The sequence below is a fragment of the Macrotis lagotis genome, chromosome 1, assembly GCF_037893015.1.
Source record: "Macrotis lagotis isolate mMagLag1 chromosome 1, bilby.v1.9.chrom.fasta, whole genome shotgun sequence".
Taxonomy (NCBI): Eukaryota; Metazoa; Chordata; class Mammalia; order Peramelemorphia; family Peramelidae; genus Macrotis; species Macrotis lagotis.
Window position 1 is genome coordinate 362850909 of NC_133658.1, and position 13413 is coordinate 362864321.

The following is a 13413-nucleotide window of genomic DNA, read 5'->3' on the forward strand; positions in this document are numbered from 1 at the left end:
GAATGTTGAAAAACTTGTTGAAAAACTCCCATAACCTGTAATTGGAAAAGTAAAATATCAATGAAAAAGCAACCCAATAAACAATATTGACAACTCACTGAATCTTGTAGTAGGGGAGAGGATAGGGCTGAGGATGACTCAGGTTGAAAAGTTGAGTTGCTAGAGCAAAGATGATAAACTTGATGGAAATAAAACCTCATAGGAAGAAGCATGGAATTTAAGGAAAATAATGAGTTTTTTTTTCCTGTAAAAGTTTGATGTTTTTCTTGGAGCTCTATAACAGAGGTGATGATCTCAAGATGAAGAATGAGACAAATATTCTTGTACATGGCAATTTGTTTTGCTTGACTATACATATGTGTTATAAAGGGTTTTTAAAAAAATTTGTTTCTCCTAGGGAGGTGGGAGGTGTAGGGAAGAGGGGGATGGAAGAAAGTAAGATTTTCAATTGAAAAGGCAGTTTAAGAAAAGAGATTCTCTGTGGGAAATACCTGTAGGTAGTTGGTTGGTGATCCTGGATAAGCTCAGGAGAGAGACAATAGGAAGGGGACTCAATGGCATGGAGATGATCATTAAACCCATGGTAGCTGATAAGATCACCAAATGAAAGTGAAGGAGAGATCTAAGACAGAGCATTGCAGAAATAGTCAGTTTGGGAGCCTGACATGGATAATATTATCAAAGGAGACTGAGGAGGAACAATCAGAGAGGTGGGAGGAGAACCACAACTGAGGAATGTCACAAAAATAGCAAAGTACCCAGGAGGAGGTAGTGGCCAACAGTGCCAAATGAAGCCTAAGAAACTATTAGGGACCCTGGGGGTTTGGATGGGGAAATAGTAAGGAAGAAATGATTTGCTAAGCAGGTACTGTGCTAAGTGCTTTAAAAATATGACCTCATTTGATACTCAGGATGTTGGTCCTATTGATATCCCCATTTTACAGTGGAAGAAACTGAGGCAGACAGAACTGAAGTGACTTGGCTAGGGTCAAACAGCTAGTAACTGTCTGAGGTCAGATTTGAACTCAGATTTTCCTGACTGTAATCTAGCACTCTGTCTACTTTATCATCTAAATATGATAATATGATAATAGCAGATGTGGGTACAACTCAGGTCTCCTATGTTTCAGGGAAAGAATACCCCACCTCAAGAGACTGCCTACTAGACACAGTCCTAAATAGAGAGTCAGGGGCTCTGGGTGTAGATAGAGATGGCTGCTGGCAGAGGATAGGCGGTGATAGGACTTGGGTTCAAATTCAGCTTCAGTCACTTGATGGGTGACCCTGGGCAAGTCACCTAGCCTCTGCCTCAGTTTTCCCATCTGCAAAATGGAGAGATTAATAACACCTGCTTCCAAGGATGATTACAATGAAGGGGTCTATTCCCTTTTCTTCTCTGTTGCCTAACTGTGTCTCCTTGGACGAGTCACTTGCACCTGATCTGGGGTCCAATCTCCTTAGCTTTAAAATGAGCAATTTGGATTTAGGTGGCTCTAAGTTCCTTTCCATCTCTAGCCCAGAAGGGATAGGGGGGAAGCAGTGCCAAGTTGAGATCTTTCTCAACTCCCTGGCCAGGTTCAGCACCATGCTCCAGCAGACAGTGAAGCTCCTGATGCCAGATTCAGATATCACCTTTGTACCCTCAGAGGATGGCAGAGGCTGGGGGGTGGCTATGGTGACTGCTGTGGCCTTTCGTATGGTATTACATCGCAATCAGCTAGAGGAGACTCTGGCACCCTTTAAGCTCAACAGTGAGCAGCTACAGGTTGTGAAGGCCCAAATGAGGGAGGCCATGGTGCGGGGAGAAAAGTCTGCTGCCCACCTACATCTGTTCTACACCTGATGGCACTGGTGAGTGGAATGCTTCCCCCTGCATCCCAGGGCATGGGTGCCCAGAAAGGAGCAATGGGAATTTCATGTCTGATCCCTGCCCCGAGGTCCCTGAAATCCTAGGGGGATGACAAAGACTCTGAGGGTTTTGGGGGAGTGAGTGGTTCTAGACTTCTGCCTAGGGCTTCAGAAAGCCTAAGTTTGACCTCTCTCCCAGTAGAAAATGGGATTCTGAGAGTGTGGCTTCATTTGCTTTGCAGAGAGAGTTAATTTCCTGGCTCTGGACTTTGGGGGCACTAACTTCCGTGTGCTCTGTGTGAAAGTGGACGGTAGGAGCAAGGGAGGTGTCAAGATCACCAGTCAGGTCTTCACTATTCTGGAGAACGTGGCCCAGGGGACTGGGCAAGAGGTACCAGCCTTGCCCCTTAGTCATCATTTTAACCAATGGTTTAGGGTACTCCTTTCCTCAGGCTGGAGGTTGGGGCAGCATTGGCTGGGGAGAAAATGGCAGGGTGGGGGAGTTGGAGAAAAAACTCTCTGGTACAGATCTCTGAACCTTGTCTTCTATTCTTACCCTTTGAAGCTCTTTGACTACATTGTAGATTGCATAGTGGACTTCTAGAAGAAGTATGATCTGAGTGGGCAGACTCTGCCCTTGGGTTTCACCTTCTCCTTCCCCTACAAACAGCTTGGCCTGGATAAGGTGAAGAGACTTGGAAATATGGAGGGAAGTGATTAGGTGGAGACAGAAACAGCAGGAACAGGAGCAAGGACACATGCAAAATGTGGTAGGGAGTGGGGGGCCTAACAAGACTGGGGAGAGAAGGCTTCTAGGATTGCCTTGTGGCACCAGGAGGTTCCTACTTAACTACTTGGTTACTAATTAAACCAATTAAACTTAGTTTCTGTATTTATTGCCTCTTGGATATTTCTACCATCTGTGTGACTCAATTTCCTTTTCTGCAAAATGATGAGATTGGACTTGAAGTTTTCTGAGGTTCCTTCTAGATATAAATCTTGTGAATTCATAGAATACTTCTTCCCCTTGCCCATTTCCCTGTAATGCTTTTGAACTACCTTTGGGGGGAAAATGCTAATAACTTTGTGTTTACCCCAGTGTATTCCTAATTTATTCATTCTGTACTATATTATCTAGGCTTGCCTTCTAAAAGGTCCACATTACTATCTTTTCTAAATATTTTGAAACCTTTCAGCTAATGAAATCTAACTATATTATGAAGTAAAAAAGACATAAATATAATTTGGAGGAGGTCTTGGGGTACTGACATAAACCTTTCTTGGACAAGTTAATGGAGGGTATTAGGACTGTAGAAGAAAGGAGCCTTTGATATAGTTGATCTATGATTTGTCCTGAGCCCCCTTATTTATGTCCTGACTTGCAGGCTATCCTCTTGAACTGGACCAAGGGCTTTAAGGCATCAGGCTGTGAGGGCAAAGATGTTGTGTCCTTGCTTCGAGATGCCACCAAACACAGAGAGGTAGGGCCTCTTTGGGACAGTGGGATTTGAGTGGTGGACCCAGAAGTTCTCATTTGGGAAAGACATGTGGGAGGCTCTCACTTTAAGGATACTAGGGGACATTTCATCTAGGGAGAATGGAAGATCTATTCTGGTTGGCTAGAGAACCTTTCCAGGGGAGGGTGATTCAAGCCTTCACATGGGATTGTTGAGGAGTGGGTTTGGGAGATAGGGTGTAATTTACCATCTTGGGAGTTCTTAAGTCCCTTTACTAAAATACAGGTTTCACTGAAGGCAAGGACATTGCTCCCTGCTTCTGGGGAGGGTCCTCTTTGCCAGAGGCTGTAGGCCTAGCATCTGTTGCCATGATGATTGTTGCCTGGCAACTGGTGGCCTTTTGTGCATAGTGGGTGGAGCTGAAAACGATGGCCATTGTCAATGACACAGTGGGTACCATGATGTCCTGTGGGTATGAGGACCCCAACTGTGAGGTTGGCCTCATTGTAGGTAAGTGCAGGAGAGCCTTTATAGGCTCAGTGGTAAGCATACTTTCCCTTCCCCCATGGATATGTCCTTGATCTGCAGCCCACTAGTCCTAAGGACTACAAGGCCCTATGTCTGTCATTTGGTCTGGAAGTCCTTTCTGAACCCTTTCTTGGTAATTCTCCTCTTACTTCCCCCAAGAGTATAAAACACTGTCCCTGCCCTCAGAGAAGCTCATATTTGCTGTGATGGGGAGCCAGAGTCAAGACTCAGAGTTGTAAAATGGTGGAAGAGTTGGTAAACTGGGAAACATCATGGTTCCTGACTGTAATGGTATTGGCAATAAACCTTCAGAGAAGAAATGATCTTTGTGGGTTGAAACTAAACAAAGAAGGTTCCTGGAGGAAAGCTGTTGTTGCGGGGGGCAGGGGGAGAGGGAGAGAGAGAAAGAGAGAGACAGAGAGAGAGACAGAAAGAGACAGAGACAGAGAGACAGAGGGAGATAGAGATAAAGACAGAGAGACAAGTTTAGTGGAGAATTAGAGAGGAATTTGGGAGGGAGAGAGACACAAAAAGAGATGGGGAGAGAGATAGATGATGGAGGGAAGGAGAGAGACAGAGATATTCAGCTCTGCTTTAAGTCCTAGTGACAGCTCAGTTCACATCATTATAAAATTAATTTTGTTGTGCTGAGTGAAATTATATTTGCTTTCTTCTCTGCTTTTGTCTTCCTAGTTCTACTCCCTGTGGTCACACAGATCCAACATAGTGCAATTTTTTGTTTTTTTTTTTTGTTTGTTTTTTAGATTTTTGCAAGGCAAATGGGGTTAAGTGGCTTGCCCAAGGCCACACAGCTAGGTAATTATTAAGTGTCTGAGACCGGATTTGAACCTAGGTACTCCTGACTCCAATGCCAGTGCTTTATCCACTGCTACCTAGCCGCCCCCATAGTGCAATTTTTACATGACTACCCATAGGCTATTTGGAAACATTAGCTTGAATCTTGGCTAAGCAGCACTAAACAGTTTCTTTGACCAATTCTACTGGGACATGGTTCCTTCTTATTCCCCATCACTCCATCCTACTGGCCTTTCTCCACATAAGTTCTAGCTTGCCCATCTTTTCCCCAAAATATGGTGTCCATAACTGAACAAATAAGACAGCTCATCTCACAGCTCTGGGCAATTTCTCTGGCAATCTTCCTTTCTTCTTTCTTATCTCCACTGTCTTTGATTTTCTTCAAGTCCCAGCTATAATCTTATCTTTGACAAGGAAAATTTTCTCAATCCCTCTTCATTCTGGTGCCTTCTGTTAATTATTTCCTATTCTGTACATAGCTTGTTTGTATAAATATTTGCTTATTGTCTCTCCCATTAGAGTCTAAGCTCCTTGAGGGCAGAAACTGTCTTTTGCCTCTTTTTGTATCACTACCAGTTGGCCCAGAGCATGTGCTTAATTGACTGATGGAACTGAATTCAGTATTCCCAAGTGTGGTCTGATATAGGGCAGAGGATAATACTTTTCTTTTTCTTCTATTAGATCTTTCTTAATCTATCTTGAAGTCACATTAACTTTTTTTTAACCTTCCATATCTCACAGCTAATTCATCTTACATTTGTAGTCCACTAAATCTTTGAGTTTTTCTTTGGGGGAAGCAGCACTTGTAGTTTTTTTTTTTTTGTTAACTTAGTTGCAGGTCTTTACATGGTCCCTTATTAAATTTCATTTTTATTAGATTTGGTCCATCATTCCAGCTTAAGGTTTAGAAAAATCTTGATTCTGTCATTAAACATAGCAGCTTTTTCTTTCCATCTGTAATTTTGATAAGCATGCTATCTTTACCTTCATTCATGTGTCTGAATAAAATAAAGATGTTGATTAAGACAAAGCTAAGGAAAGAGAGCCCAGTGGCACAGCCCCAGTCAGAGGTCGACACAATCTCCTAATTAACTCTTGGGTTCAGTTGTTCATCTATGAGTCTACCTAATTGTATTGTCATTTAGGTTCTCTTTGCTCCTCCACAGAGATAACTTGCCAGACCCTTTCAAAAGCTCACTAGATCTGAGGAGACAGTCTCCTGATCTATCAAAGTCGAGTAACTGTTCAAAAAAAAGGGGGAAATAAATTTATTGAATCCGTCAAGCTTTGTTTTCAATAAGCCTAAGTTGACTCCTTGTGATGGCTATTGCCATCAACTGAGTGCTGACCTATCATCCATTGAATGACTAATTGATTCTATAATTCCACCAGGGCTTGACTTTCAAGGTCAATGGTCTGTAGTCTCTAGAACCCATCTTTTTTTGGGGAAAAAAGGTACACTGTTTATCCATTTTCAGTCCTGAGGACCTTACTATTTTTTCATTATCATTAAAGATAACTGGCAACTGTTCAGCAGTTACATTTTCAAGCTCTTTCTGTGCTCTGGGATGTAATTTTTTCAGTCCAGGAGACAAACCCATTTAGAATAACTGGGTGTTCCCTTACGTTTATTTCACCTCTTAACCATATTTGATCTATATTTCCCAGTCTGAAAATCATACTCCTTGAAATAGAAAACAAATACCAAATGGATGTTAACTGTTTATCATCTGCTGGTCACTGGTCCATCCATCCTATCCCTGCTCTTCTTTCTCCCAACAAAGCTTTTTAAATAACCTTTATTATCACAAGCATTTATCATGGGCCTTGGTTGTCCTAGTCTAGGACACAGCTTTCTGGGTGTCATGGGCCTCTCTAGAAGTCTGGTGAAGCTTATGTATCTTTTCTCAGAATAATGTTTCTAAAGAATTGAAAGAAGTGCTAAATTTTAGTTAGAAGTTAGTGGGGAAAAAAGGTGTAAATTGTTTCCCCCATCCAAGGACACACAGACCTCCTCAACCCCAAACTGGCTCATGGTTCTAAGGGGGTCTTTTTCAGTCTTTGGCCTTTTTGACACTGTTCAACAAGTCTTTGCTACCCTTCTGTATTTGTCTTTAGTTCTATGTCTTTGCTTCCTCTTTTTTTTAAATGTTTGAGCTCATAAGATAACCTCTTCATGTAACATAAAGAAATTTCCAAAGCCTTTTTTTAATAAATTTTCTGCTTTCTATTTTCTAATAGAAATTTGCACTGTTAGAATTTCATCCCTGAACTTCCCATTCCTCTTGAACTAGCTTCTTTTTAGGACTTTAGGCCAAAGATTCATGTTTTCCCCTTTCTTCTGAACTCTTAAAATTTGTTCCCCTAAAGTCTAAACCATAGATTTAGTGCTAGGAAGTAACTTGGAGATCATTTATACCAGATGGTGATATGATGTCTTTTTTTTTTTTTTTTTTGAGGTACTTGGGATTAAATGACTTACTCCTGGTCATATAACTATTGTCTGAGGCTAAATTGGAACTTTGGTCCTTCTGACTCCAGGGTCAGTGCTCTATCCACTGTGCCACCTAACTGCCTCCTCCACCCCAGGTGGCATCCAACATGCATTGCAATTTCAAATTCCAAAATTTAACAAAATAAATAAAAATACAAATGAATGTAGATAATGTTAATATGTGGTTTTCTAAGTCCAAATGTAGCTTACAGGAATCCTTATGTACAATTTAGTTGTCTTCTTTTCTATTTGAGTTTGACACCACTGATATACTCCAACCCTCTCATTTTTCAGAAGAAGAAACTGAATTCTAGAGAGGATTTTACTCAAAGTCATATGGCACCAACAATAGCAGAGCAATGTGGTGAAATGTATACAGTTCTGGATCACAGTTTAGGAATATACAGGTTTAAGTCCCACCCCTGAGACTTAGTAACCTTGTGATGCTGTATGTCACTTAATAGATCTGATATCTTATTGATCCCCTAGCATCAAGATGTTAAAGTAGCTTTTTTTGGTCAGCAAAATTACCACCTATTCTGAGAGATACATCCTAGCACCTCCACCAAGCTAAAGATGCCTTGTTGGACTTGGCCCATGAATGTGATTTGCCAATTCCTGTTTTGTGCATTGGCATATAGCTGTCTGTGGGCATAAAGATTTTTCCTCATTCTTTGCTGAGGTATTTCCTTTGTCTTGATTAATTTTAGCAAAGATAATCTGAAGTACAGACTCTGAAGAAGATCAGTTTGTTAACAGTGATGCGTGTGTCACTGTTAACAAAGCATTTCATGCAAATTAAAGCTTCGCTGAGGTACCACCTCACACCTCTCAGATTGGCCAATATGACCAGAAAGGATAATGATCATTGTTGGAAAGGTTGTGGGAAATCTGGGACACTACTACACTGTTGGTGGAGCTGTGAACTCATCCAACCCTTCTGGAGAGCTATTTGGAACTATGCCCAAAGGGCAACAAAAATGTGCATACCCTTTGACCCAGCAATACCACTACTGGGTCTATACCTTGAAGAGATGAGGAAAAAGGGTAAAAACATTACTTGTACAAAGATATTTATAGCAGCCCTGTTTGTGGTGGCAAAGAATTGGAAATCCAGTAAATGTCCTTCAATTGGGGAATGGTTTAGCAAACTGTGGTACATGTATGTCATGGAACACTATTGTTCTATTAGAAACCAGGAGGGACGGGATTTCAGGGAAACCTGGAGGGATTTGCATGAACTGATGCTGGGTGAGATGAGCAGAACCAGAAAAACACTGTACACCCTAACAGCAACATGGGAGTGATGTTCAACCTTGAAGGAATTGCTCATTCCATCAGCGCAACAATTGGGAACAAATTTAGGCTGTCTGCAAAGGAGAGTACCATCTGTATCCAGATAAGGAGCTGTGGAGTTTGAACAAAGTACAAGGACTATTCCCTTTAATTCGGAAAAAAAAACCTCCAGATGTCTTATTGTTTGATCTGGTTACCTCTGAGAATTCTGTTCTCTTTAAGGATATGATTTCTCTCTCATCACACCCAATTTGGATCAAGGTACAACATGGGAACAAAGTAAAGACTTGACGGAGTGCTATCTGTGGGGTGGGGGTGGGGGGAGGGAAGCAAGATTGGGGGAAAACTGTAAAACTCAAATAATATCTTTAATAAAAATTAAAAAAAATTAAAAAAACCCAAAGCATTTCATATGAGCAACCCAAGGAAAACTAGAGAAGACCTAGAGAAGGAAAGGAGAAAAGGTGATAGTTTGTATGGTTGAGGCATGAATATTATGATTGATGGGCTATGCTGAGAAAGGTGGACTGGCATTCTGGTGAGGCTAATCATGCCACCCTCTAGCACTTAAGGGATGCTATTTGTTTTATAGGAACCATCTGAATCTGGTAATCTTTGCTGGGGCAAAGAACTAATGGACTTGCTGTTTCCTTGGAATAGATTAAAAACTTCCTTAACTACACAAAGACAGTAAAGGACAGATGTTGTATTTTTTGGAGGTGGTGATTTTATGTGGCTAAACAAATATATCCATGAAGTATCTTAGGGGATACCAGCATGAAGAATAACTTTTCTTTTGAACTAACTTTTAGGGAGAGCTGGATTCGTGAATTCAAATAAAAAAATAAAAAAATAAAAAAAATACAAAATAGATTGGTAATACAGACCAGGATCAATAACTGTGGAATCAATTATCAAATTATACAGAATCAATTTAATATCTCTACCTTTAGGGAATTATTAGATGCCTCCTGTTGTACATCTTCCTGAGTCATCCCTGATGTTCTTCACTGTCCAACTTAATAGAATAGGACTTAGCAGGTGGGTGGTATGTTGGATAGAGTATTGGACTTGAAATCAGGAATACCCAAGTTCAAATTCTGCCCCAGATATTTATTAGCTATATGGGCAAGTCAGTCACTCTGTCTGTTTCTTCATCTGTAAAATGGGGTTCCCAGAATCTTTATGAGGATTAAATGAGACAAATATACATAAAATGCCTCACTCACCTTAAAGAGCTACATAATTACTATTGCTGTTATTATTGTTATTAGGGATATGGAAGAAGGGAAGGAGGGAGCTTGGAGAAAGAAATGGCAAAGCACTCCAGTTTTTATGTTTGTTTTTTTTAGATTTTTGTAAGGCAAATGGGGTTAAGTGGCTTGCTCAAGGCCACACAGCTAGGTGATTATTAAAGTGTCTGAGGCCATATTTGAACTCAGGGACTCCTGACTCCAGGGCTGGTGCTCTATCTACTGTGCCACCTAGCCACTCCTTGTTTGTTTGGGGTTTTTTTAGGGAAAAAAGTCTGTAGAATCAGTAATTGGGCCATGTAAGAAGAACCTGTCACAGAGTTTATCACCATGTTTGGACAACAAAGTGGCACAGTGAAAAAAGTCAGGAAGACTCCTCTTCATGGGTTCAAATCCAGTTTCAGACATTTACTAGCTGTGTGATCCCAGGCAAGTCACTAAATCCTGTTTGCCTCAATTCTTCATCTATAAAAATGAGATGGAGAAGGAAATGCCAAACTATTCCAATATTTTTGCAAAGAAAACCCCATGTGGTGTCAAGAAAAGTTGGATGCAATTGAAATCCCTTAACAATAACAAAGCTTATGGGATAGGACCCCCTCAAGGGGAATGAGTGGGTTGGAAGTAGAAGTAATCAGAAGGAGGTTTATTTAGATACAGGCTAAGACTGACTTGTTGAAGGCCTTGAATACCAGGCTGAATAATTTAGCTTTTTTTGATCATGTGGGGTTTTAATAACTGTTGGGAGTTTTATGAAGAGGAAGGTATTGGTGTGACAGTCACACCTGTATGTAGGAGAGACTGGAGAGAGGAGAGATTGGAGGCAGGCAGTAATTTATATTTGTTCAGAGGAGGACAACTAAAGATCTGAATTAAGCCGGGATTGTGAAAGTGTAGCAGAAGGAACAAATTAGGTAGACTTTCAGAAGGAATGAATCTTCCTAATTCTTTGACCTTCAAGTTGATTCTACTCTTCCGGTCTTATTTCTCACTATTCTTCTATGTATATCTTGGCCTCTAGAGCTAAATCAGAAACTCTTCATTGTTCTCTGAACATACTTTCTCATCTTCCATTTCTATGGAATGGACTGGAAAAAACATATATTATGTATGAAGCATTGTGCAACATTTTAAGAGTATGAAACAGAAAAGTGAGATAATCCCTACTCTCAGAGACCTCAAATTATAATTAGGGAAGTTAAAAAACAGATAAGAGAATTCAACAGCAGGGTAGATAGAAAGGTTTGGCTCTTATGATACAGCACCAGGGCAGATGGTAAGGCTTTGTAGTTTCCTGTCTTAGTGGGTTGTTGCTGTTTGTCCTTTGTTCTAGAAGTGGACCAAGACATCAGGGATGTGATACCATGACATGAAAGTGAATTCAATTTAAGTGAGAAAGGGTTGATTCCTCTGGAGTCATCTGAGTCCAGAGGCCAGATAAGGATCAGGACAACAGGAGATAGTCTTCTTCTTACTGGGAGGATTGTAGTCAAAGAAAGGTTGACTCATGAGAACTGATTGTTAAATTTTCAGTATGAATATTTTACCTCTTGGAAATCAGTAAATGCTATAAATAAGGACTTTTATTGTTATTTGTATAGATTTAAGAAAATGATGGAGAAAATGTTAAAAATGTAGGTTAAATTTAAAAGTGTGTCTGGTATACTTTCCCCTCCTCCTTAATGCCTAGAGTTTATCAGCAGTCTCCTTTGTATGAGTCTGCTCTTCAGTCTTGGGTCCACAACTGTTGGGAAGGGAAGATTTTGGTGAAAGTTGAATAGGAGGTAGTCTGGGTGTGGAAGGAAGGGCTCCCTACCTGTCCTGGTTGGCTCCATCCTTTAGTACCTTGATTGGTTGGACCTCCATGCCTTTGATATTTTTTTTAACCTGTACCTACATAGAATCACTAAATCATTGAATCTCAGAATTGAATCTCAGAATTGAAAGAGATTTAGTCTATCTAGTATGTTAACCCACACCTGGCCAAATTCTACCGTGAAAGTAGACCAATCTTCTTTCCTTTAAAGTCTTTTAGTGACTACCTTCCAGACCAATATAATTAGGAGTAGCTCTGATCACTAGTGAATTTCCTTATATATACGCAAAACTCCTTTCTGCAGTTTTTAATTATTATTCCTAGTTTGATCTCTCGAAGCCAAGCAGAGAAAATATGATCTCTCTTCTACATTGAGAAATCATACCCCCCAAGTCTTCTGTTTTCTAAATTATACATCCATAATGACTTAAAACTGACTCAGAGGAATGATCTCAAGACCATTCATCATCCTGGCTTCTATCCTCTAGATATTTACCAGCTTGCCAATTTTCTTTCTAAAATGTGGTATTCAGAGCTAAAGACTGAACTAGATGTGGTCTAACCAAAGAAGAATATCTGGAAATGACCTGAAATTTTAATGAATTTTATCTCAATAAAAGTTAACATGGCAGCCAAGAAAGCTAATATGATCATGGCAGCTAAGTGGCACAATGACTGGAGGGCTGAACCTAGAGTCAGTTAGATCAGAGTTCAAACACAGCTTCAGATATTTACTGTATGTGGGATACTGGGCAAATCACTTAACTTCCATCTGCCTCAGTTTCCTCAGCTGCAAAATGGGGATAATATAGTATCTACCTCCTAAGGTTGCTATGAAGATAAAAGAGATAATATCTATAGTACACTTTGCAAATTTTAACATGATGCATGATTACTTGTCATTATTGCTTAGTCTGCATTAAGAGAGACAGGCTTGGTGGCCAGGCTAGAAAAGAGATAATCCTATTGTGCTCTGTCTTCATCAGATTCATCTGGAATGATAAGTTCACATTTTAGGAAGAATGCTGATAAGTTGGAGAGTGTCCAGAGGAGAGCAGCCAGGATGGTGAAAGATATTAAGAATCACATCATGGGAGAATAAGATAAAAGAAACTGGGAATGTGTCATTTAGAGAAGAAAATTCTTGGGAAGGACTTATTAACTGCTTCACTTATTGGAAAGGCTATCTGTGAAAAAGTAATCATACTTGTTCTGCTTGGCCCCAGAGAACAGAACTAGGGACAATGGATGATCCTAGTCTGTAAATCGTAGGGAGTCAAATTTAAGTTTAAGAGAAGGAAAAACTTCCTTAACAATTAGTTTTTCAGGCCAAAGAAGAGCAAAAGCTCATCTGATTTGCTGAAGGGATTCTTCAGCCCCAGATGTCCTCTCTAACCTAGAGATTGTGTGACACTGAGTATAGTGGAATTATAACTTTTCTGGTCCTAGAAGCTATTACCCTTTTAATATAGCCCCAAAATCACATTAGCTTTTTGGGCTAATATATCTTGATATTGGTCAAGTCACTTAACCCTATTTCCCTCAGTTTCTTCATCTGTAAAATGAATTGGAGAAAAAAACTAGTAAACCACTCTAGTATCTTTGTCAAGAAAACCCCAAATTGAGGCGGCTAGGTGGCACAGTGGATAGAGCACCAGCCCTGGAGTCAGGAGTACCTGAGTTCAAATCTGGCCTCAGAAACTTAATAATTACCTGGCTGTGTGGCCTTGGGCAAGCCATTGCCTTGCAAAAACTAAAAACAAAAAAACAAAACAAAAAACCCCCCAAACCCCCAAATGGGATCATGAAGAAACAGACATGACTGATCCAAAAACCTCAATAAGACAACATACTAGAAGACTAGTAAGCCCATAGTTTGCAGATTCTATTATCTTCCCTCTTTGA

General features: G+C 40.3%; 1 protein-coding gene across 1 annotated transcript in view; it reads left to right on the plus strand.

The window, feature by feature from the left end:
- The window catches only part of HK3 (hexokinase 3), a 44000-nt gene that overhangs the window by 17076 nt on the left and 13511 nt on the right, over window positions 1–13413 (plus strand). Inside the window, 6 exon segments of the mRNA XM_074202745.1 lie at window positions 1576–1809; window positions 1811–1851; window positions 2091–2239; window positions 2414–2533; window positions 3234–3329; window positions 3716–3815. Of these exon segments, the coding sequence (XP_074058846.1) occupies window positions 1576–1809; window positions 1811–1851; window positions 2091–2239; window positions 2414–2533; window positions 3234–3329; window positions 3716–3815 (740 nt within the window).